Source organism: Delphinus delphis, chromosome 1, assembly GCF_949987515.2.
Source record: "Delphinus delphis chromosome 1, mDelDel1.2, whole genome shotgun sequence".
Taxonomy (NCBI): Eukaryota; Metazoa; Chordata; class Mammalia; order Artiodactyla; family Delphinidae; genus Delphinus; species Delphinus delphis.
In genome coordinates this window covers 105398730-105423938 of record NC_082683.1, presented here as the reverse complement: position 1 = coordinate 105423938, position 25209 = coordinate 105398730, and the positions used below count along the sequence as shown (strand labels likewise).

At 40.1% G+C, this 25209-nt stretch overlaps 1 protein-coding gene across 6 annotated transcripts in view; it reads right to left on the bottom strand.

Annotated features, from left to right (window-relative positions):
• Nucleotides 1-25209, bottom strand: part of PDE4DIP (phosphodiesterase 4D interacting protein) — a 224796-nt gene that overhangs the window by 160633 nt on the left and 38954 nt on the right. For all 6 annotated transcript variants that reach the window (XM_060028218.1, XM_060028087.1, XM_060028168.1 and 3 more), the window contains exons 2-3: nucleotides 11913-11968; nucleotides 6769-6914 (exon numbers count right to left, since the gene is read on the bottom strand). In XM_060028218.1, the coding sequence (XP_059884201.1) occupies nucleotides 6769-6914; nucleotides 11913-11968 (202 nt within the window). The remainder of the gene's footprint in view (nucleotides 1-6768; nucleotides 6915-11912; nucleotides 11969-25209) is intronic.

The following is a 25209-nucleotide window of genomic DNA, read 5'->3' as shown; positions in this document are numbered from 1 at the left end:
GAAGTTGAGTAGGCTCATCTGTGCCACTATTTCTGACCCCTTCCCCCTGCCTATCCTTCTCTAACCCCACTCATACTGTGGGTCGGGGATACAGAATGCAAGAAAAGAAAAGAAAGAAAACTATATCTTCAAAGCTCTGTTCCCTTTGCCCCTTCCTCCTGCACCAATATAGTGAAGAAAGATGCTGTAACTTTCACTCGATAATTGACCAATGATGTATCATCCATAATGTGCCAGTATTTACATTTTTACTCTATTATCACTTACTCATAAATCAAAGGATCTTTTCCCTAGAATTTCCTCCATCAACAAATATTTCAGAAATAATCATATTAACTGATCAATTAATTTTTACTGATTAAGTATATTTAATATCACTTCTTTCCTTGTTCTTTTTTTTTGGAAGTCTTTGGGTTTTTTTTTACATCTTTATTGGAGTATAATTGCTTTACAATGGTGTGTTAGTTTCTGCTATATAACAAAGTGAACCAGTTTTACATATACATATGTTACCATATGTCCTCGCTCTTGCGTCTCCCTCCCTCCCACCCTCCCTATCCCACCCATCCAGGTGGTCACAAAGCACCGAACTGATCTCCCTGTGCTATGCGGCTGCTTCCCACTAGCTATCTATTTTACGTTTGGTACTGTATATATGTCCATGCCACTCTCTCACTTGTCACAGCTTAACCTTCCCCCTCCCCATATCCTCAAGTCCATTCTCTAGTAGGTCTGTGTCATTATTCCCGTCTTACCCCTAGGTTCTTCATGACATTTATTTTTTCTCAGATTCCATATATATGTGTTAGCATATGGTATTTGTCTTTCTCTTTCTGACTTACTTCACTCTGTATGACAGACTCTAGGTCCATCCACCTCACTACAAATAACTCAATTTCGTTTCTTTTTATGGCTGAGTAATATTCCATTGTATATATGTGCCACATCTTCTTTATCTATTCATCTGATGATGGACACTTAGGTTGTTTCCATCTCCTGGCTATTGTAATTAGAGCTGCAATGAATGTTTTGGTACATGACTCTTTTTGAATTACGGTTTTCTCAGGGTATATGCCCAGTAGTGGGATTGCTGGGTCATATGGTAGTTCTATTTGTAGTTTTTTAAGGAACCTCCATACTGTTCTCCATAGTGGCTGTACCACATTCCCACCAGCAGTGCAAGAGTGTTCCCTTTTCTCCACACCCTCTCCAGCATTTATTGTTTCTAGATTTTTTGATGATGGCCATTCTGATGGGTGTGAGATGATATCTCATTGTAGTTTTGATTTGCATTTCTCTAATGATTAATGATGTTGAGCATTCTTTCATGTGTTTGTTGGCAGTCTGTATATCTTCTTTGGAGAAATGTCTATTTAGGCCTTCTGCCCATTTTTGGATTGGGTTGTTTGTTTTTTTGATATTGAGCTGCATGAGCTGCTTGTAAATTTTGGAGATTAATCCTTTGTCAGTTGCTTCATTTGCAAATATTTTCTCCCATTCTGAGGGTTGTCTTTTGGTCTTATTTATGGTTTCCTTTGCTGTGCATAAGCTTTGAAGTTTCATTAGGTCCCATTTGTTTATTTTTGTTTTTATTTCCATTACTCTAGGAGGTGGGTCAAAAAGGATCTTGCTGTGATTTATGTCACAGAGTGTTCTGCCTATGTTTTCCTCTAAGAGTTTGATAGTTTCTGGCCTTACATTTAGGTCTTTAATCCATTTTCTGCTTATTTTTGTGTATGGTGTTAGGGAGTGTGCTAATCTCATACTTTTACATGTACCTGTCCAGTTTTCCCAGCACCACTTATTGAAGAGGCTGTCCCTTCTCCACTGTATATTCGTGCCTCCTTTATCAAAGATAAGGTGACCATATGTGCATGGGTTTATCTCTGGGCTTTCTATCCTATTCCATTGATCTGTATTTCTGTTTTTGTGCCAGTACCATACTGTCTTGATTACTGTAGCTTTGTAATATAGTGTGAAGTCAGGGAGCCTGATTCCTCCAGCTCCGTTTTTCATTCTCAAGATCGCTTTGTCTATTGGAGGTCTTTTGTGTTTCCATACAAGTTGTGAAATTTTTTGTTCTAGTTCTGTGAAAAATGCCAGTGGTAGTTTGATAGGGATTGCATTGAATCTGTAGATTGCTTTGGGGAGTAGAGTCATTTTCACAATGTTGATTCTTCCAATCCAAGAACATGGTATGTCTCTCCATCTATTTGTATCATCTTTAATTTCTTTCATCTGTGTCTTACAATTTTCTGCATACAGGTCTTTTGTCTCCTTAGGTAGGTTTATTCCTAGATAGTTTATCCTTTATGTTGCAATGGTAAATGAGAGTGTTTTCTTTATTTCACTTTCAGATTTTTCATCATTAGTGTATAGGAATGCCAGAGATTTCTGTGCATTAATTTTGTATCCTGCTACTTTACCAAATTCATTGATTAGCTCTAGTAGTTTTCTGGTAGCATCTTTAGGATTCTCTATGTATAGTATCGTGTCATCTGCAAACAGTAACAGCTTTACTTCTTCTTTTCTGATTTGGATTCCTTTTATTTCTTTTCTTCTCTGATTGCTGTGGTTAAAACTTCCAAAACTATGTTGAATAAGAGTGGTGAGAGTGGGCAACCTTGTCTTGTTCCTGATCTTAGTGGAAATGCTTTCAGTTTTTCACCACTGAGGACGATGTTGACTGTGGGTTTGTCATATATGGCCTTTATTATGTTGAGGAAAGTTCCCTCTATACCTACTTTCTGCAGGGTTTTTATCATAAATGGGTGTTGAATTTTGTCAAAAGCTTTCTCTGCATGTATTGAGATGATCGTATGGTTTTTCTCCTTCAATTTGTTAATATGGTGTATCACGTTAACTGATTTGCGTATATTGAAGAATCCTTGCATTCCTGGAATAAACCCCACTTGATCATGGTGTATGATCCTTTTAATGTGCTGTTGGATTCTGTTTGCTAGTATTTTGTTGAGGATTTTTGCATCTATGTTCATCAGTGATATTGGCCTGTAGCTTTCTTTCTTTGTGACATCCTTGTCTGTTTTTGGCCTCGTAGAATGAGTTTGGGCCAAACTCATTGCTCCTCCCTCTGCTATATTTTGGAAGAGTTTGAGAAGGATAGGTGTTAGCTCTTCTCTAAATGTTTGATAGAATTCGCCTGTGAAGCCATCTGGTCCTGGACTTTTGTTTGTTGGAAGATTTTTAATCACAGTTTCAATATCAGTGCTTGTGATTGGTCTGTTCATATTTTCTATTTCTTCCTGATTCAGTCTTGGCAGGTTGTGCATTTCTAAGACTTTGTCCATTTCTTCCAGGTTGTCCATTTTATTGGCATAGAGTTGCTTGTAGTAATCTTGCATGATCTTTTGTATTTCTGCAGTGTCAGTTGTTACTTCTCCTTTTTCATTTCTAATTGTATTGATTTGAGTCTTCTCCCTTTTTTTTCTTGATGAGTCTGGCTAATGGTTTATCAATTTTGTTTATCTTCTCAAAGAACCAGCTTTTAGTTTTATTGATCTTTGCTATCATTTCCTTCATTTCTTTTTCATTTATTTCTGATCTGATCTTTATGATTTCTTTCCTTCTGCTAACTTTGGGGTATTTTTGTTCTTCTTTCTCTAATTGCTTTAGGTGCAAGGTTAGGTTGTTTATTGAAGATGTTTCCTGTTTCTTTAGGTAGGATTGTATTGCTGTAAACTTCCTCTTTCCTTGTTCTAAGTCTCCCTCCATACCTCCCTTGACTAAGTCTGTTCAGGCTGCTTTAAGAAAATATCACAGACAGGGTAGCTTATAAACAACTGAAGTTTATTTCTCACAGTTCTGGAGGGTGGAAGTCAAAGATCATTGTGCCAGCCTGGTCATGTGAGCGTTCTCTTCTGGGTCACAGAATTCTTGTATCCTCCATGGTGGAAGGGGCTAGGAATCTCTCTGGAGCCTCTTTCATAAGGCACTAATCTCATCCATGGGGGTTCCACCCTCATGACTTAAGCACCTTCCAAAGGCCCCACCTCCCAATGCCATCACCTTTAGGGGTTAGTATCTCAACACATGAATTGTGAGCGAACACAAACATTCAGACCATAGCATCCCTCTATCCCAGTCTCTTATCAGATCTATACATGAACATACTTCTCTTCCTTTCACCCAAATTTCCCCTTTGTCCAGAATATTATAATCTCCTTCTCTAACTGGTAAAATCTAACTGAACTTTGAAGATGTCACTAAATGTGCAGCCCCAGGAGAGGTGTCCTCTTGTAGGAGGCCCTTCTCTGTCCTTTAATAAAATTAAATATTCTCTCTCAAGATCTCAGCGTACACTGTCCTTATCTTTACCATAAGGACACCTTATATTGTAAGTAATGCAGTGTCCGTACTTCCCAATAGACTATTACTAAGGATAGGAATAGCATCTTATTTGAAGTGATCAAGTGTTTGTTGCAGGGATAAGTGAAGTAAGGATGGCGCCATGGTCTGAATGTGTCCCCCTTGCCCCCATTCGTATGCTGAAATCTTAAACCTCAAAGGTGATGGTCCTGTATTAGGAGATGGGCCTTTGGGTTTCATGTCTTATAAAAGAAGCTTCAGAAAGATCCCTAGCCCCTTCTGCCATGTAAGAACATAGTGAAAAGGCATCAGCTATGAACCAGTAAGAGGGCCTTCACCAGAAGGTAACCATGCTGGTGCCCTGATCTTGGACTTCCAGCCTCCAGGACTGTCAGAAATAAATTTCTGTTGTTTATAAGCTACCCAGTCTGAGTTATAGTAGCCTGAATGGACTAAGACAGATGGACTCCTGGCTGCCCAGGCCAGGCCTGTATCTCTTTGACATCTGCTTCATGCCCTGGAGGAGCTAACCTTTCTCTGGCACAAACCGTTAATATGTCCCTTTCCCCTTTCCGAGTACAGATCTCATCCTTTATCCCCAGGCTACTGAATGCATGATTTAAACTTTAGAGAAAATATCATGTTATTTAGTGTTTTACCAGTTTTTAGGGTGGGACATTGGAATGTGTCACTCTCCCTCCTACATTTTTTTTTCTAACTAATGTTTCCTCTAATTTTCAAATCCTTTCATGGAGATTCTTCATACAGCAGGTGCTATCATTCAAAGCCTATAGAATGACTGGATGGATGAATGGATGTAAGAATGAACAGACCTGTGAGCAGGTCACAGCTTGGCTTACTGACAATGACCATTCTGAAAAATGCATGTGCTGTAGCCTCATTGTTATTTATATACTGCTTGACACAGCGGAGAGACATGTAAAATATCTCTTATTGGCCTTTTCTCTGCATCTTATCTTGGTTTCTGTCAGTGGTTCCCAGCATTGAGGAGTAAGGACTAACCAGCGATATTAGACCTTATTGCTCAGAGAAAAAGACTTAGGACTCCACAGTTGAAAGCCAGCTGACCTCTGCTCATCACCCAGCTCAGCCCATTATTCTCCCTCTCCCACAGCACCTGGGCATTCATCTGATCAGTAGAGGTGACACCCTTCATTTCTATGATCCAAATCACCTCTCCACCAAAAGGAACACGCAGGCAGACTGCCTTTCAGAGAGCACCCTCACAGCTTTGGGGAGTGCCACAGCTCTGCTCACCCTTTCTGCACTGCAGTAGATGCAAAAGGCGGAAAAGAGGAAGGGGGTGGGTGGTACTGCCCACACTCCTACCACCAGCACCACAGCTGTTCAGAGGGTTAGTCTTCAAAACCACTTAATATTCCTGCAAACTCTGTCTTTTTTTTTAAAAAAAAAAAAACGGTGGCCATGACAACTCTGAGCACAAAAACCAAGAGTAGGCTGTTTAGATTCTCAGGCACACATTATATGGAACACATTCTTTGTCCACAGGAATGTCTGGTAGGATGTACATTAGGTCCTAGTGAAACATTTCTATTTACAAATTGAAAGAAGACAGGGTAAACGCATGTCAACACTACTTTATTAACCTTTTTTTGAAAGTGGAATTTTTATTATATATAACAAAAGCTATCAATTCAAGAATGAAAGAAACCCACACATCTCAGGGCATTTTTACACAGTATATATGTGTGTCCTGATTCCTGGGCAACCCCCAGGGGGCACCAAAGAGCTGTTTCCTTTTTTAGCACACAGGGATGTAAGAAATCCTGGGTGTTCTTTCCAGCCCGTAGATAGGTTCCAGTAGATAGGTTCTATTGTGCAGACCTCCTTGGATCCAACCAGGGCACAGGGAGCTGGGGGCCTGTATTACAGTGTCAGTAATTTGGCTTTTGGCCAAATCTAAGGATAAACCTATCGAGATGCAGAGCACTTCAAGAGTTAAATCAGGAGTTTCAAGCAACAATGCCAGATTCTTGTTGAGAAGCAAATGGCTGTGGCTGAGCCACCTCAAGCTGCAGACGGTATCCAGATATCCAGAGTGGTCCAAGCCAGCAGCAGAGCATATAATGCCAGCCGACTGACTAGGTCTCCTGGGCTCACTATGCCCACCTACAGATTCTCGGGGTGCCATTTAAACTTCCTAAATTTATCTGAGAAGTAAACCAGGCGTAAAAATGTTAAGACAGAAATAGTGGTACAGGCAATTGCCCATTAACCACAGTGCTCAGCATATAGCTAACAGTGCATAAGCTTATCGGGATAAATGCTATTGAAAGAGACAACATTTTGATAAGAATACCCATAATCCAAGCTAGATTATGGGTCATACTTTTATAAGACACCACTATCCCCTGATACTCCTTCTAACTGGGATAACAATTATTCACCCATGTGACTTACCCTCTCAAAGTCTCGAAGAGCTTGGGTCTGCACCTGAAGGGGTCTTTCAAATGCTCTCAAGGAATGCCCAAAGGGGACCTTCTCACCACTTCTCCAGGTCTGTGACTGCGCTGGAGGGCCTCGATCTTTGGTGTCACTAAGAAAAGCTGCCAGTGAAACAGAACAACAGAAAATTTTATAAAATAGTGGCATTATGATCATCCCAACCTGCATGTTCCAGCAGAATTTGGTTTCTGCAAAATATGAACCAATTCTAGGCCACAGAGAAGCAGTTCACATACAATAGCCTGTGGTAGATCATATTAGTAGTGGTCCCCAGCACAGCACACTAGGTTATGTCCACACGCCTTTGTCATGTGATGTTCCTTCTCCTGCCATCAAAAAGTGGGGTCTATTTCTCTACCCCTTGAGTCTGGGTTGGCTTAGTGACTTGCTTTGACCTAGAGAATGTGATGAAAATGCTGCTGTTGGATGCGTTCAGGAGACTAGGCCTTGAGAGGCCTTGCATTTCTGTTCTTGCCTTCCTAAAACCCCAAGACCACCTTGTTGTGAAGAAGCCCAGACTACCTTTCATGGGGAGGAAAGGCCAAGTACAGCGGGAATGAAGATGCTAGTCACCACTGCCAGACACTTGAGAAAGGCTGTCTCAGACCCTCATTCCCAGTCAAGCTGTCAGATTGTAGAAACAATAAACTTTGGAGAGGGTGTGGAGAAAAGGGAACCCTCTTGCACTGTTGGTGGGAATGTAAATTGATAGAGCCACTGTGGAGAACAGTATGGAGGTTCCTTAAAAAACTAAAAATAGAACTACCATATGACACAGCAAACCCACTACTGGGCATATACCCTGAGAAAACCATAATTCAAAAAGATACATGTACCACAATATTCATTGCAGCACTATTTACAATAGCCAGCACATGGAAGCAACCTAAATGTCCATTGACAGATGAATGGATAAAGAAGATGTGGCACATATATACAATGGAATATTACTCAGCCATAAAAAGGAACAAAACTGAGTTATTTGTAATGAGGTGGATGGACCTAGAATCTGTCATACAGATTGAAGTAAGTCAGAAAGAGAAAAACAAATACCCTAAAAAAAACGGCACTGATGAAGTTAGGGGCAGGGCAGGAATAAAGACGCAGACGTAGAGAATGGACTTGAGGACACGGTGGGTGGGAAGGGGAAGCTGGGACGAAGTGAGAGAGTGGCATGGACATATATACACTACCAAATGTAAAATGGATGGCTACTGGGAAGCTGCTGCATAGCACAGGGAGATCAGCTCGATGCTTTGTGACGACCTAGAGGGGTGGGATAGGGAGGGTGGAGGGAGACGCAAGAGGGAGGAGAAATGGGGATATATGTATACGTATAGCTGATTCACTTTGTTATACAGCAGAAGTTAACATGCCATTGTAAAGCAATTATACTCCAATAAAGACATTAAAAAAAAAAGCTGTCAGATTATTTGAGTGATCCCAAGTGAGACCAACAGAAGAAATGCCCAGTTTGCTAACATCCAGGATTGTGAGAAATAATAAACCATTGTTGTTTTAAGCCTTGAGTGGGCAAACTTTTTCTTAAAGGGCCAGAGAGTAAATATTTTAGGCTCATGGGCATCAACTCTGTCACAGCTACTCAACTCTGACCTGATAGCTCAAAGAAGATGCAGAAAATATGTTAGTGAATGAGCATGACTGTGCTTTTATAAAACTTTGTTTACAAATACTGGCAATTGGGCTTATGGGCTGCAGTTTGCTGACCCCTGTTTTAAGTCACTAAGTTTTATTTATTTATTTATTTTTAACATCTTTATTGGGGTATAATTGCTTAACATTGTTGTGTTAGTTGGTGCTGTATAACAAACTGAATCAGCTATACATATTTAAGCCACTAAGTTTTAGAGTGGTGTGTCGACATGACCAAAGATAACTGAAATAGCTTTATTTGAAATAAAAAATCAAGCTACTAGCTAAGAAGTATTTCTACATAATCTCTCTACAGAGGATCTTTTAGGTTATTGTATAGGAATAATTTCATTTATAGTTACAGCAACCAGTGAAATAGACTGATGTGATTAGTACACTCATTTAACTAATGAGTAAATAAAGGTTCAGCAAGTTTGCTTGCCCAAGGTTACATTGCAAAAAGTAGCAGAACCAATCCCACATTCCTTCCGTTCAACCTTCCTAGCAGTATGCCAATACTGTGTTATTTTAGTAGGGAAGGGGATTGTAACAGACCTGAGAGTCAGGGAAAAACAGGCAAAGGGGAAGAGACACAGTCTTTCCATCAACCAAAGGAAGCACTGCCCTGGGAGAAGCTAGTGAAGGCTAAGCTGCTACTCACACTAGGCCTGCCTTGGAGAAGTTACACTGTAAAAGAATAAGAAATCAGGGCTTCCTTCAAGCATGGTATGCAAATGACCTCCGATTGAGGTGGGCTTGGGGTTGTAGACTCAGGCAGAAGACATAGAAAAATACATCTTTCTTGGCAGACAGTAAGAAGCAATGCACCTTTATTACTGAACAATTTTTTTTTTTTTAAATCAGAAAGAATGACAGGCATAGCAACACACTGAGATCCATAGACAGTGTCAGTGCAAGTGAGAGTGAAATGGGCTCTAGGTGACTCTGTACCCCACTGAGGAAAAGTTAACTAGACATAGACACATGGGCAAAGGTGATCTGAAAGGGCCAAGAAGAAAAATACCATAATATGCTCTTTTTCTGTCCTTTCCTTTTCTTTTCTTTTTTCCCCCTTTTTCTTTTCTCTTTCCTTCCTTCCTCCCTTGTATATTGTTATCTCCTTTGTCGAAAATTAATGGACCATATATGCATGGGCACCAAAAGCAAAGGCAACAAAAGCAAAAGTAGACAAGTGGGACTACATCAAACTAATAAGCTTCTGTTCAGCAAGGGAAACCATCAATAGAATGAAAGGGCAACCTATGTGATGGGAGAATATATGCCTCCCTCCCTCCTTCCCTCTTTCTCTTTCTTTCTACAAACTTTCCAGAAGGAATGCAAGAAAAAGTCCCCAGATGCTTCAATCAACTTCTCAGAATTTTTTTTAAATGCTCATTGCCGGGGTTCAATCCCTGGTCAAGGAAGTAAGATCCCACAAGCCACAGGGCACAGCCAAAAAAAAAAGAAAGAAAGAAAGAAAAAGAAGAAAGACAAAAGGGTCAAGAAGATGATGACAAAGAGAAATATGAAGAAGATGAAGATTAAAAAAAATAATGATGATAAACAGTGTGGTTCCAGGGGCAGGTTTTTTCTTGTCTAGAAGTATTTAACTACTCATTACATAACCAATTTTAAAGAAAAAAAAAGGCGGTGGGGGGAATGTAAGGCCATATGATTTACATGATTTGTCTTTAAACTGGACACTGTACAGTGTCTTTTCATGTTTGTAAAAATAACATACTATCAAGTGTGTCTTTAGATAGCCCTATCCTTAATGGTATTTTCAATAGCCACTAACCTTGCCTGATAGAGTACAGGGGTTTAAATTAGCACAGAAATTTAAAGCAGGTTTTATTGGTACACAGCACAAATTACTTACAGATAGAGTTGGGATTTTTCCCATTTTCAATTGTCTTTGATTCAGCTTGTTCAAAATAATTGTTGTTCTGTTAATTGTATACCACACTGTGATTGCAAATTAATAATAATAATAGTAGTAATAGGAATGGTTTTGTTGCTAACTTGATATTTCTAGGTAAATGCAAATGTTTTAATTAAAATAAGTTAGAAAAAAATGATTTTTTTCCACATTTAGGTGAAATTAAATAGGCAATTAAATGGAAGAAAATTTGATAAAACAACCATACATTACAGTTAGATTCATAGGATATGGTAGAAAGGTAAGAGTCTTTGAAGATTGGATATGGACACAACAAAAATGTTAAAGAAAAAAAAAATTGGATATGAATCCTGACCACTTGCTAATTGTGGGAATTTAGGCAAATCTCTTAATTTTGCTGAGCATCACTGCCTCTGTAAAAATGGGTATAATAATGCTTACCTCACAGAGCTTTCATATGGATTAAATGAAATAATCAGTGAAAGTGCCCAACCTAATATCTTTTTTATAATAGGCATTTTCTTCATTCCCCTTCTATTTTGCCCTAATCCTTCAATTTTTACCTCAAAATGGAGACTCTTAATGCTCAAAATGAGTACGGTAGGCCCACAGAATTTATAGATTTCACATACACAATTACAAAGGCTAATTTTAAGTGACTCCAAAGTCCTTAACACATTCAAATTAAAAACTTTTTTTCTACATTGTGCATATGATCAATCTGTGCTTCAAGACTGGTGTGAAAAGGCAACTCACTTAGCAAAGTAAGTAAAACACCAAGTGACTAAAAGTTTTTGTGAAAAATAGCTCCCGAAAGAGTTATTTTCACTTTGGTTTTGTAATTTAGGTAGACCCCTAGCTAATGTTAGTGCAGAAATGATATATTATTATGAATACATTAATAATAATATTTACTGGGTGTTTATTCCTTGACAAGCTCTGGACTAAGAGCTTTTCTAATCTTATTTATGAGGTTGACACTGTTATTATACTCATTTTAATGGTATATTAGAGATTTCATTTCAGTGGAAGAATCTATCTTAATCATTTTACAAGTGACTTTAACTTGCAATTACAGAACTGTTAAAAGTATGAAGAGTTGGGACTTCCCTGGTGGTGCAGTGGTTAAGAATCTGCCTGCCAATGCAGGGGACACGGGTTTGGGAAGATCCCACATGCCACGGAGCAACTAAGCCCGCAAGCCACAACTACTGAAGCTCATCCGCCTAGAGCCCATGCTCCACAAGAGAAGTCACAGCAATGAGAAGCCCGTGCACCACAACAAAGAGTAGCCCCCGCCTGACGCAACTAGAGAAAACCTGCGCGTAGCAATGAAGACCCAAAGCAGCGAAAAATAAATAAATTAATTTTAAAAAAGTATGAAGAGTTCACATAAGTATTTCAGTTATGATTTACTGCACTGTTCTGGGAAGGTGGGGAATTATATACTACATGCCATGGTGAAATTAAAGGGTCTATAATTTAAGGGAATTATGATCAGCAGGAGACCAAGAATTTAGCAAAGCAAGTCCCACAACCTCCTTACCTGCTGCATGACTTGTTCTAGGTACCATCTCCCCATCATCTTCTGCAAAATAATCTCTGTGGAGAGAAACACATCGTTAATTAATGAGACACCACCCCACACAGTGTCCAGTCCCTGGGTGGCAAGACATCTATTTTTCTTTATTTCTCCACAATCATTAAGCTAGTACTATGTATCAGGGACCGTGTTAAGTGCTGGAAAGACAAAGACAAACCCCACAGGAAGGGTTTCTATCCTCAATAGGTATTTGTAGAGACAGCCATTGGACAAACAGTTCCACAAGCACTGAATTACTATTGTAGCAAGTGCTATGAAGGAATATGCAGAGTAATTTAACTAGTAGAGAGACTCAGAGGAACTCAGAGAAAAGAGCATTTAAACTGAGAGGAAGAGAATGTCAGCCAGATGAAAAATGGGAACAGAAGAGTGTTCCATCATGAGGGAACAGCAAGGACCCTGAGTCAGGGAGGAACTTGGCCTGTTAGAGGAACAGAGAAAGCCAATCTTGCAACCAGACCATGCAGGGCCCTGAGGGATGGAGGAAGGATATGAGTTTTTTGTGCAGGTCAATGGGAAACCACTGAAGGATTTTAAATGAGGGAATGAATGATAAGTGACCAGATTTAGACTTTAGATCATTCTGGCTGTTGAGTGACACTGTGTAGAGGGAACAAAAGTAGTTGGGGAAAGCAAGAAGTTGTGATAGTTTTAACTAAGGGATAGGATAGGAGAAATAGAGAGAAGCAAAAAAAAAAAAAAAAAAAAAAAATCTAGATGTGTTTAGGAAGTAGAATTGACCTAGAAAACTTGGAAAACAGACAAAGTCCATTAATGGAAATGTTAAAAACACCATGATGCAGTAGCCAGAGGTGTATCTGTCCAGCACAGTGAAGGCCACCATTCCTAGCACAGAAGGGGAAAAAAGTCTCAAAATGTATTAACAAATACTTGTTAAGCACCTACTATGTTTTTAGGCAACAGTTTTAAGCTCCACAAATGTAGCAGTGAACAAAACAGACCAAAATGCCTGCACTCATGGACCTAATATTATAGTAAAAGGAAACAAAAAAGCAAAACGTACAGTAGCAATTGGGGACAGATACTATAAAAAATTAATGTAGGGGGCTTCCCTGGTGGCGCAGTGGTTGGGAGTCCGCCTGCCGATGCAGGGGACACGGATTCGTGCCCCGGTCCGGGAAGATCCCACATGCCGCGGAGCGGCTGGGCCCGTGAGCCATGGCCTCTGGGCCTGCGCGTCCAGAGCCTGTGCTCTGCAGCGGGAGGGGCCACAACAGAGAGAGGCCCGCGTACCGCAAAAAAAAAAAAAAAAAAAAAAAAAACTGCAAAGGCTTTGAGAATAAAGACCGTATCCTTAATCCTTAAAAAAAAAAAAAAAAATTAATGTAGGGAATAGAGGTAGGGAATCCTGGCGCTATGGGGAGGAGAAGGGGATTGCAATTTTCAGGAGGCAAAGTTTCTCTGAGAAGCAATAATATGAGTATTTGGGCAGAGTCTTCTAAGCAGGGGACATCAAATGCAAAGGCTCTTAGGAGGGAGCATGCCAGAGCATTTCTGGAACAACAAGGAGGCCAGTGTGGCTGGGCAGACTGAGTAGCAGGAGGTGAGCTGAAGGAAATAATAGGAAAGTTGGGCAGAGGGCAGATTGTATAAAGCCTTTGGGACATTGACAGAAATTTAGTCACTGGAGTCTTGTGAGTCAAAAAAAAGAGGTGAACGGAGTGACAAATGTTTTGAAAGGTCTGGCTAATGTTTTGACAACAGACTCTCTGGGTGGGGAAGGCAGAAACAGGGAGGTTATTGCAAAACAGGGAGGTTATTGCAATAATCCTACAGAGAGATGCTTCCAACATTTAGCTTATTCCTTAAACCCCTGGGTACTCCCAGTTAGTTGTTCTAAAAATAATTATATTGTCAGAGATTTAGAAGGCTTCTCTTTTTAAAAGCCAGAAGACATTCACAGAGAGGCAGAAGAGAGCCTGGCATTTATTCAGAAACTGTTGGTGTTCTTTCTTCTCTGCCTCAGGGCTGGATCTTGGCATAAATCTTCACTTTGTTAAGTTCCAGATGGACATGAAAGTACCAGACAGGGCACGCTGGACTATACCTACCACCTGGTGATTCTTTATTATTCAAAAGCAGATCACCAGCTTGGGGTTCTTCCAGGCCCTCTGTCTCTTCCCCTTCTCCACTTCTCATTAAAAACTTTCCCTGAGAGTGAAGAAGGAAAGAGATGAATGTACTACTTATGGATTTCCCTCTGTTGAGAAAAAGTAGGGCAAGGATTTTGAAACTATCAGCTAGAACAATGTCTTGAAAAATTTGTGGGGAAAAAACTTATAATTAGCTGCTGCTATTCATGCATTGGATGGATTCCTTTGTGCTCAGCCCACAGACCTGGGTAACTGTGTATCTGCTGTCAGGAGCAAAGCCATTCCTCAGGCCAAATTCAGCCCATCCAACAAGCTTGATTTGGTCAATACAAGGTTGATCCATTGCTAACTTCTCTTGCAAAATGAATGGGTCTGGCAATACTGGGCCTGCCTTCCCACACAGGGGGATAACCTGCTGCCTTTAAACAGAAGAGACATGTTCTCCAGTTTGCCACAGTTCCTGTCACTCCCTCTTTTTGTAATCCCAGCTCGTGCGCTCATTTATGATACTAGCCTGGCTCCTTATAGGTCTCTGAGGCTGTCACCCTGGTATAGATCAAATGCAGACAAAATTTTCATTTCTGCTTTAAGACACTGTCTTGGGTTACCTATTGGCTTCAGTACACAATTCATTAATTTGCGATGCTAAGCTACTAAGTCACTTTTACCACTGGGCTTCCGCTTCCTTAAATATGTGTAAAAGACATGCATGAATTTCTAAGGTTCCTTGCAGTAATTACACAATTCTATTCTCCTAGATGCGAACAGTATTAAAACCCATTTTAATACTTTCCAAGGATGGGGGAACTTTCCAGACATGATCTCATTCAATTCTCCTTGCTCCGAAGAGTCCATATTCTAGACCAGGAGCAAGTTACAACAAGGCGATGCATATGCCACAAGATACTTCACCTTCTCCCCAACCCCACACTCACCCTGAGCTGGCTGCCTGCCTATGAAGCAATACCAGAAGGGTAGACAGGTCACTTTGGATGAATACTGAGTTAATGGGCTTTCTGTAGTCTCAGGAGATTTTTTAAAAATCACTTTAACTCTGTTAACAGCTCAAGTTCCCTCTCATATTGCCAGAGAGTGGGGCTCACTCAGCTGCTTCCGAAAGGTTGGTAAGGAATTTGATGCTTCCCCAGAGAAGGGGCACATGGTGAAGAAACACAGGGTCTATGTCTAGGGGATTGCAATTTGTGACAATATCTGATAAACTGAAATGCAAAGAGAATTGGGGTATGCTAGAGACAGACTCCAAGCCTGGCCACACAGACACACAAACACACACACACACACACACACACACACACAGCGGTAACATATGTTGGTAAATTTTTCTCTATTACCCAAGCCCAGAAAAAAATGGTATACCCTTGTCCTAGTTTCTCAAATTCAAGTGTTTCTAGTTTTTTTTTTTTAAAAAAAAAACATGAGTCAATGAATGGCTGATGCTCAGCTAGCATGTGGTTCACCAGGGCACTTACAGCTCTCCTGCATAGATGTACATATATAATCTTTCCCCAAAGATACTTCTATCTTATCAATACATGTTACCTGCATGTTTTACCTTACATGCTTTTCTTGTATAAATGAACTAAACTCTCCCTCAGTGAGCCTTATCTTTTTGCTCGCTACCTCACCAATGTGTCAATACTGATACCAATTCCACTAAAGTCATACTTACTAATTTTTTTTTTTTTTTGGCTGCACTGCACGGCACGCGGGATCTTAGTTCCCCAATCAGGGATTGAACCTGCACCCCCTGTAGTAGAAGCTCGGGGTCTTAACCACTGAACCGCCAGGGAATTCCCCATACTTACTAATTTTTGCTGAGACACTCTCCTGCTTAATTTGAAGAACCAAACAGTTTCCAAGTACAACCCACCTACCAGCTGTTCACCCACTTACTTTCTGCCTGGTGTATTACCCGCATTTTCCTGACTTGCTGGTAAGGAGCTCTGAAGATACTGGACCCAAACAATACATCAACATTCAATAGCCCACAGTACTAGCTTTTCCTACTATTTTCCAGGGTGATTAGGTTGAGGATGATCAGAAAATAACTGCTCCTCTCAGAGCTGTCTGCTACATTCTGATACTCTGATGCTGTCAAACTGTGCTCTGGTGATTTCTTCCAGTAGTTTTCTAAGTATGGTAGTTTCAGTTACATTAGGACTAGCCAAGCACTCAATTTTGCTTTTCTTGAAAATGGCCATTCATATGGCTCCTTTCCAAGATGTGAGCAGCTCACTGGTCCCACTAGTCTGGTCTCTCATAACATTGGGAGGAGGGGTCGAAACTTGGGTCCTTCCTTACCAAAGGGTAACACCAGGATGGAGTCTGCAGAGGGATATTTTCTATAAGGCAGCCATTGACCATCCTTTGCAAACTGCATATTTGGTGTTATTGCCTTGTATTTTGGTCTGTTTAATTTGTGGACTGAGAAAAGTAATGGATCGTGTTAATGGACCATATTATTCATGAACAAGGGCAAGATGGCAAAATCATACAGCTTCAACATTACAAAGCAGGTCTGCAACAATTCTTTCAACACTACGAGATACTAGTATCGCAGACCAAAACCACCCCAGACTATATCTAAGGAGCTGTTGTCTGTTGAGGCCCCGTTAATTTCCTTTCCTTGGTCAGCCTATTAAGATGACTAACCTAGGGCTACTTCTTCCCGTAAGAGTGTCCAAACCCCCAAAGTGGCGGTTGCTTTTTCAGGCTGCCTCCCCAAGGCAATCACATACACTCAGGCCGTCGGAGCACCACACCGTCTGCCCCCCACCCCCCACTTTATCGAGCGCCACCACCCTTCCTTCACGGTGAGGCTGAGGAACAGAGGCCATCTCCCAGAGGCACTTTCTGTCTCTCAAACTCCTTCCTATATGCCTTTCTCATTATGAACAAAAGTTCAGGAGGAGGAAAAGCAATCTGCCATACCAGCACTTAGAGCAAAAAACTGGGCCTTGGTTGCTCTTTTTAGAGTTTTTCGTTCCATTTCATAAACATTTATTGAGAAGTTGCTTCTCAAAACATACATAAAGGTGAAAAAGAAATGCCCTGAAATCAAGGTGCCCAGAGTTGTCTACTGGGGGAGGTGGACAGGATTCAAAGAGATAATGAGTAGAAGGATGAGATTGAAAACAGAAATCTCAGAACGTAAATGAGACAGCAATTATTTTGTCCCGATGAGAAGTGGGGGGTCTAGGAAATCTACAGAAAACAGAGAACACTGAATTCAGGCCTTGGAGGATAGGTATGAATACATAAATAAACATGACAAAGGCCCCCAAATAGGAAAATAAAGGGTGTGTTCAGGGCTTTATTTTGCTTCCCCCAACCTGAGTAAGTATTAACTGCTCCTCAGGACCCCTTCCAACTTCCTTTTTACCTTTCCCCTCCTCAAGCCTTCCTCCCCCAAACTCTAACCCTGAGGCAGGAGTATTAGGGGGAGTCAAAGGGAAAACCAGTTTTTCATCTACACTTCCCTCCTCAAACACGACAGCTTCATCTAACTACTTGGAATCCCTAAAGGTGATTTAAAATAACATCAGCAAGAAAGGATTAGGACTAAGATTTATACTAGAGTAAAAATGTGTACAGATACTGGCTATACAGAGTAGCAGCGAATCCAGAGGAGTAAAAAGGCTGGGGGGTTACGACGGTAGAAAATACAAGTGAATATCTTCCTTTTTAAAAATTTCTTACTATTTTTATACTAAAAGGTTAATTCTTCTTTAAAAAGTTAAGGAACATGTTCTGATCTATTTACACTGGTCTTCTTTCAAGGCCCTTGATAAAAGATAAAATATGTAAGGGATTAGTCTCAGTGTGGCCGTCTCAGATAGTGGGGGATGTGTAGTACGACAGGAAGATTGCCCAAGTTTGCTGTTTACTGGGGCCCAAACACACACCCTGTTCTAATTCCATATTTTTAAAGCTCGTTTGACATGATTTTCTAGATTCTGATTCAAATAAAAGAAATCTTTCTAATGTTCAAGCATCTCTTTTTCATGTTTTAAATTTATATCCACAATCAACCCTTGCAGATATAAACGGGCCAGGAGGACGAGGAGAACTGTGGCCTACTTTCTTTAATACGTGATGCTTCAGCTCTGAGGATTTTTGAATGGTAGGGTTTCACAAGTAGTGCCAACTTAGAAACAAAGACATCTACAGGTAATAGTCTTCAGACTGCCTGTGCGTAACTTTACAGTTCAACGTGTTTTCTTACACTGGAATTTTCCTCAGCACTAATCTTGAATTAAACGACCGTTATCATTATATTGTGGACAACCATTGCCACCCACCACCATTTATTGACTGACTGATACTTTCCGGGCATTATCTCATTCAATTCTCACAAAATTCAGTAGGTACTGTTACCCCTATTTTACAGATGAGGAAACAAGAGGCCTAGAATGATGAAGTAATTTGCCCAAGATTATCCAGCTAGTTTGTGGTAAGCCTGAACTTGAAAGCTGTATCTGTCTGACTCCAAACTTTTACTCGTCCAATATGCCCTATTTCTACCCACACTTTTGCCAGAGGCCTCCTTTGTACCCGCCTGGACTCCAGGGAAATGACCCTTGAGAAAGTGAGGTGAAGGGAAGTGTGGGCAGTGCTGCTGTGGGGAGGAGATGCAATTTAGACTCAAATCCTGACACAAATTTGTTTCTTGGGACACCAACCCATCCCCAATGCATACAGAGCTCACAGTGGAGTATTTAAGTACTGGTATAACAGATGCCATGTGACAAATGAATTAAAATCCTAAAAAGGAAGTGGCAAGTATGACTTTTTACATAGGTTCTATCCTGAAAAGTGAGTCATCCACTATTTTATACTTCCCTATCTCTACCCACATTCCTCCAAATATTCATGCCTCCCCTGAATCCTTTCTGTAATAACACTTGGCATTGTCCCTAAAAGACAAAGGGAATAAGCTGACAGCCAGGAGAGGCGATGGAAATAGACACAATCAAAATTGGGAAGACCCTTAGTGAACAAGCTCTGAGACTTCTCAGATCTTTTTTTCTCTTGCCAAGAGAGACACTGAGTATATCTTCTCTGCTCCAAATATTGCCAATATCCCCCATTTGGCAACAGAATTGCAAAAACATACATTCAAATGCAAATAGGGTAGAAGTCACAGATGCAGAGCACAAGACTGTTGTATAATAAATACAGCGAGATTATAATTTTTTTTTCTCATCTCAAGACCTATCATTATAACCTCTGCAAGCTAGAATGCTTAACTGGCAAAGCCCCTCAGAACAGAGAAAGCATCACTTGTGAGTCTCCCTCTGCATGCTGACTAAGTGTGAGCTGACTTGGCATGGGTACAGTACCATCACTTTTCTCCAGTACAGGCTGCAATTACACCCTTCACTCAACAGGATCTATTCACTGAGTGTGGCCGTGGCCAGATGGAACTCTGGGAGGCAGTTTTCTGTAGTGCTAAGTCCTCAATAACTACCAGGAGCTACAAGCATCACTGTGCATCACTGTGCATCTGCAACAACTTGAGTTTTATGACTTATTTTCCTCCCGCACTGTCTTTATCCTAAAAGGAACTAACATTTTTCATGCTGCTATTCCTCAAGGTTCAGAGAAACCTCTTAAACAGATAAAAGGCTGTTCAAATAATTATTTTCCTCACTTTGCCTTATGAGCTTATTAGACATGCAAATATCTAATAAATTCTCTTCCCTGTCCCCTGCATCAGCCAGGACACTGACATCACGCTTTCAAAAGAGATGTGAAAATAATCTTCTCTGAATTCAGCCACATCACTCAGGGATGGTATATGGTCTCTCCACCTACTTCTGAAACTTAGCTTGTGCTTTTTACTCTTGGTCCTGGCAATGCAGTTTTCATTAACAACCACTGTTCACAAGGCACTGGGGAATGCCGAGGCTGTGGCTCGGTCTATCTCAGAGCCCCTGACCAAACATCAAGAGATAGATGATTTTTTTTCTGTTTTCACCTGATCTTTTATTTGCATAATCTTTTACTTTTTCCTTCCTTTATAGTGCCTGATTTTAATGATTTTTAAAGAATTATGTGTTCTTTCCAGAAATTTTGGAAAGGAGAAATGTGTACAGGAAAAATAAAAAATACAAAATGCTACCACTTAAAGGCAACATTGAGAAAGATTTTCATGTATTTCTTTATAGCTGTTCTTCAGTTTATATACCTGTATGAATTCCACAAAATAGAAATAACACCGAACATGCAATTTAGCATCTTGATTTTATTCCTATTATTGAAATGAGAGGTTTTGAGGATTGTACTTTTAGGGGAAGAGGAAGAGTCAGGGGAGGAGGAGAAAAGCTGCCCATTAACCTGCCCAATATTAGAAAGAATGAATCTAGAGTCTTCCTTCTCAGTGTGGTTTTACAATGTACTGGAACAAAACTTATAGAATCCCAGAGGATAATAAAATTAACTGAGGGTTACCAAGGGTGGGGGACTGTTAAAGCAGTAAGAGATTCTAAAGCAGTGCTGAAAATGATTCGAACAGCTGACCCTGAGGTCTCGGGTCAGTAGGGAGATGAATGAGGAGCAGATGGCCTGGAAGATATGAAGGAGTAAGTGATAAGGTAAACTGAATATTCAGAAAGCATGAAGAGATGGAGGAATTGACCTTGTGGTCAGGGAATATAATTTCAGTGTTAAGGATCTTAAGGATAGAGAACTTGGAGTGAGGATGAGCTACAAAGGATGGCTGTGTTCATGGTGTGCTGAAGTGATTTAGAGTTAAGGAACTGTGAGGTCAAGTTACAGCAGTAATATACACTTGTGCATTGTGACCTGTCTAGAATGTCAGCACCCTGAAGGCAGGGTTTTTATATCATTCACTGTCAGCTACCCAGCATTTAAGAAGTCTAGATCGTAACAGGAATTTGATGTATATTTCTTAAACAACGAATAAATACCATTTGAATGTATAATGGCATCAAGATTTGATAACCTGCTGTATCCATTCCAGAGTAAAGAGACACCTACCAAACAGATATTCACATGAGCCTTGCAGGGAATGTTCTCTAGAAAGTTCTTAACTGAGGACCTGCTATGTGCTAGAAATATTGTAAGATACTGAAGATTTAGAGACAAAAGACAGTGCCTTCTTCCAATAAACTTATAGAGTATGTAAAATACCAAGTAAACTAACTAGCCACATGCAGTAACAGAGAAGGCAGAGTGTGCTCTGGCTATAGAGAACATCCAGAAGTAGATTCCAAAAATAATTCCAAAAGGAGATAATGCTGAAACTAACCTCTAAAGAATAAACAAAGTTATCCTAGCAAAGGCAACGCCAGGTGTGTAGGCGGGAACAACTGGTATATTAAGGCCCACTCATAATAATTTTAGCTCAGGATGAGTAAAGAGACACCAGCTCCCTAGGTCTTCTGGCAATAACTCTGCCCCCCAAGGCACCAATAATCTGGAAATCTATAAATAATGCACAGAAGAATCTTTTCTAAGACCAACTCAGTTCCAAACTTTACATGTTGTCACTTGGTAGAATAAATGTAAGTTTCTTTCTGCTATAAAAACATATACTGACTTAGCTTTAAAGCAGCATAGAAGGGGTGTTATCCATAATCCCATAACCAAATACAGCAACTGTTTTTTTCTCTCCTTGCAATAGACATCCTAATGTGTTTGCAGAACTTTGAAGTAATTTATATCCACTTTTACTTTCTTATATTGAAATTTTCTGTTTATCATTTCAGGAAACACTTTAGGATGGTAACAGAGATTAATAGCAATAGTGAAGCATTTTACCCCGGAGAAGCTAAAAGTTGAGAATGTTGCTACTGATTCACCTGCGATTATCCTAGGATATGCCATTTTATGTCAGTGTGCCTCCACTTCCCCTTCTGCAATATAGGGACTCAGGTCTTGAAGAAGATATTTAAATGGAATGAAATATCCTTCATTTTAATATGAGTTATATGAGTCTAAACCCTGAGCAATTTGCAATGTATTTTCAAGAACTAGAAGTGTTTGACACAGTTATTCTACTTCTGAACATCTATCATTCAAAAATAATCCCATGGAAGAAGATGCTTTATGCACCTAGAGTTTATCAAGAATTACTTATAATAGTCAAAAACTGGAAACCTAAAGGACTCACTATAGGGTACTGATTAAGTAAAGTATTATAATATGACATGACGTTATTCCACATTATGAATAATAATGCTCCACATTATGAAGTGGAAAATATATTCTCAAATTGTATGAAGTGCTAGAAATGACTCAGTTTTCTTTGTCAGTCAATGCTTTCTACATATCAGCAGTTATTGCTCCTTTACACTCTTCTACCTTGGCCAGGATAAGTAGACACCAGGTGCAGGTTACCTCTTCCCTAGTTGGCCTTGGAAAAGCAAAGGGAGAAAGACGTTTCTGCAGAATGGAACACACAGAAAGAAAAGGAGATAATGAGATAATGGAGATAATGAGACAGATTAAGGGAAAATGTATTAGCAACTACTAAAATGCTATGAAAAATACAAGTTGTTGTTGTTATAATAGTCTATGACTAGTGAAGTGCTTCAGCCATGAAAAAAAAAGAAAATTCAGATCGTGCTTGTCTTGATGATCATAGAGCTCAGAAGATGTCCTGAGGCAGAGGAAAACAAGTCCTCAGTGCTTCTGAATGTTTCAAAATAGAATTGGATAGAGCTACCTTGGGTCACCATGACATCTCTTTTATTCTGGACTTTCTTCTAACTTTAAATGCTATTTGAATTTTTGCCAGGGACAACTTGTGGAATGTTCTGAGCCCAGTTTGGAATTTTATTTATAGAATAAAATTTCAGTTTCTCTGCCCATTTCAATAGGAGCAGTGTCCCAGTGCATCTACTGAATGGATGGATACTCCACACAGCCTTGTATAAATTACCCTTGAGCCACCCAGAATGCAGAGGGCCCTGTGATGAAGGTCAGCCAACTTATCCTTTCAGAGACAGAAATAACCACTTCCCAGACTTCTGGTATTTTACATCCAGCCTTAGCATGTAAGCTGCAAGAAGAAGGGGGTCCAGTCTGATCTAGTGTATAGGAAATAAGAAAGTGGGAGTGAAAGCACTGATGGAGATAAATTTCTCAAGCCTAAATCCAAGCATAGGCCTATTTAAAAGCAGATCAGAGTTGCAAAGGCAGAGATTTTCCTACCTCAAATGCAGAAAATTAATCGCTAGAAGTGCTGAATGTTAAATAGGAAATCCAATGTCCAAACATGTTTCAATTATAGAATTATGAAAAGTAGCATTTTCCTAATAAAAAGCGCTGTAAGCAAAGATACCAGAATCAACCAGATCTTCATGCTCCAACGCCTGCTTAACCTCTCTAGCTTCAGCTCCCACATCTATAAAATGGGGAGAAATGCCATCTCTGGTTGTAACTATGCGTTAGTAAACAGGACTCTCTGCTAACTCACCACAAATTCAAAGAGAAATAAATGTCCTTGCTTCCTTTAGGCTGAGAGTTAATACTGAGCAGAATAATTGCAAATAAGCTTTAAAGGGGTATCTTTTAAATGCAATATAACTGGGGTAAATGGGCGTTTTGTCCTACTTGAAGGCTACACTTTAACCACGTGGGAGAGGAGAAACAAAATAAAGAATTTTAAAATTTTGAGACCAAATCACTATTTTTCTTGGATGCTACTTCCCTTCTCCAAATGTTCACAGCCATGGCAGGCAAATACAATCAATGCTTGCATTTTGTTAAATCAAATTACAGGGTAAGGGAAAACAAAACAAAACAGACTAATTAATTTGCTTTCCTTTCCTAACCTTCAGTCTTAAAGGTAGCCCCTAAATAGTTCAAGTTCTCTTTGTCTTGAGTTGTTTGTTCAGGGAAGTTGTATAAGGTTCATATATGATTTATCTGACTTTTATTCAGCTTTCCTATATGCTAGAAACAAGAAAATGTCCATGTAAAAGGGGAGGAGAATTAGTAATGCCTTTTCCAGCATTTAACAGTGTGGCAGGCTGAATAAGGGCTCTCCAAAGAAGTCCACAGTCTTAATCTCTGGAACCTGTGACTTTGCCACTTTCATGGCAAAAGGGACTTTCAGATGTGATTAAGGATTTTGAGACAGTGAGATTATCCTGGAGTACCCCATTGGGCCCAATGTCATCACAAGGGTCCTTGTGAGAGATACACAGGAGAGTCAGAATGAGAGAGGAGGAGGTGGGATGAAGGAACAGAGGCTGGAGTGATGCCATTGCTGGAAAGGGACCATGAACCAAGGGATGTGGACAGCCTCTTTAAGCTAGAAAAAGGCAAGGAATGGATTCTTCCCTAGAGCCTCCAGGAGAAACACAGTCCTGCTGACACCTTGATTTTTGCCTAGAAGACCAATTTTCAGACTTCTGACCTCCAGCATTGCAAGATAATAAGTTTGTGTTGTTTTAAGCCACTAAATTTGTGGTAATTTGTCATAGCAGCAAAAGGAAACTAATACAAACGGGGATTCTGAAACACTCACACTGCTCTAGGGAGTTGCTAGTCCAGATACATGAACGCTAAACATTTAGAGCAGCAGAAGCTGTTTGCCTGTTGATACTAGACTAACGAAGCGAGCAAATCACCTTCATCACCAGGTTCCTCATCACCTCCATGAGTATATTCCTTGGACAACTCTTTCCCGATTCATGGATATCAGTTCAGTTAAGGACCAACCTAGCTCATTAATTTGCTATTCCAGAAAAAACCACGCTCTCTCCAAATGATTTAACCAAAGAGACTGACAACAGTCAGGCAACATCCCTGGGAAAAAATACTCCCATTGACTTGTAGAGGGCAGATGATATGCAGCTGGGAGTAGGAGATATTTAAGTTTGAGAACTCAAATACTCAGCACCCTGTCCTTTGTGGGTAGACTGAGCAAGATAAAGGATATGGAGGCTCATGTGAAGAACCCCTCAGAGAGGGGAATTTCCAGAACTGCCAAGCATGAAATTTGGGGATAGAATCATAGTCTTAAACTTATTCATAAGCTTAATCACAGTCAGGATAAGTAGCTGGGTTCAGAAGCAACTCAGAAACCAAGTCACCTACAAGACTCAATTCAAGTGAAGCAGCTAAGAGAA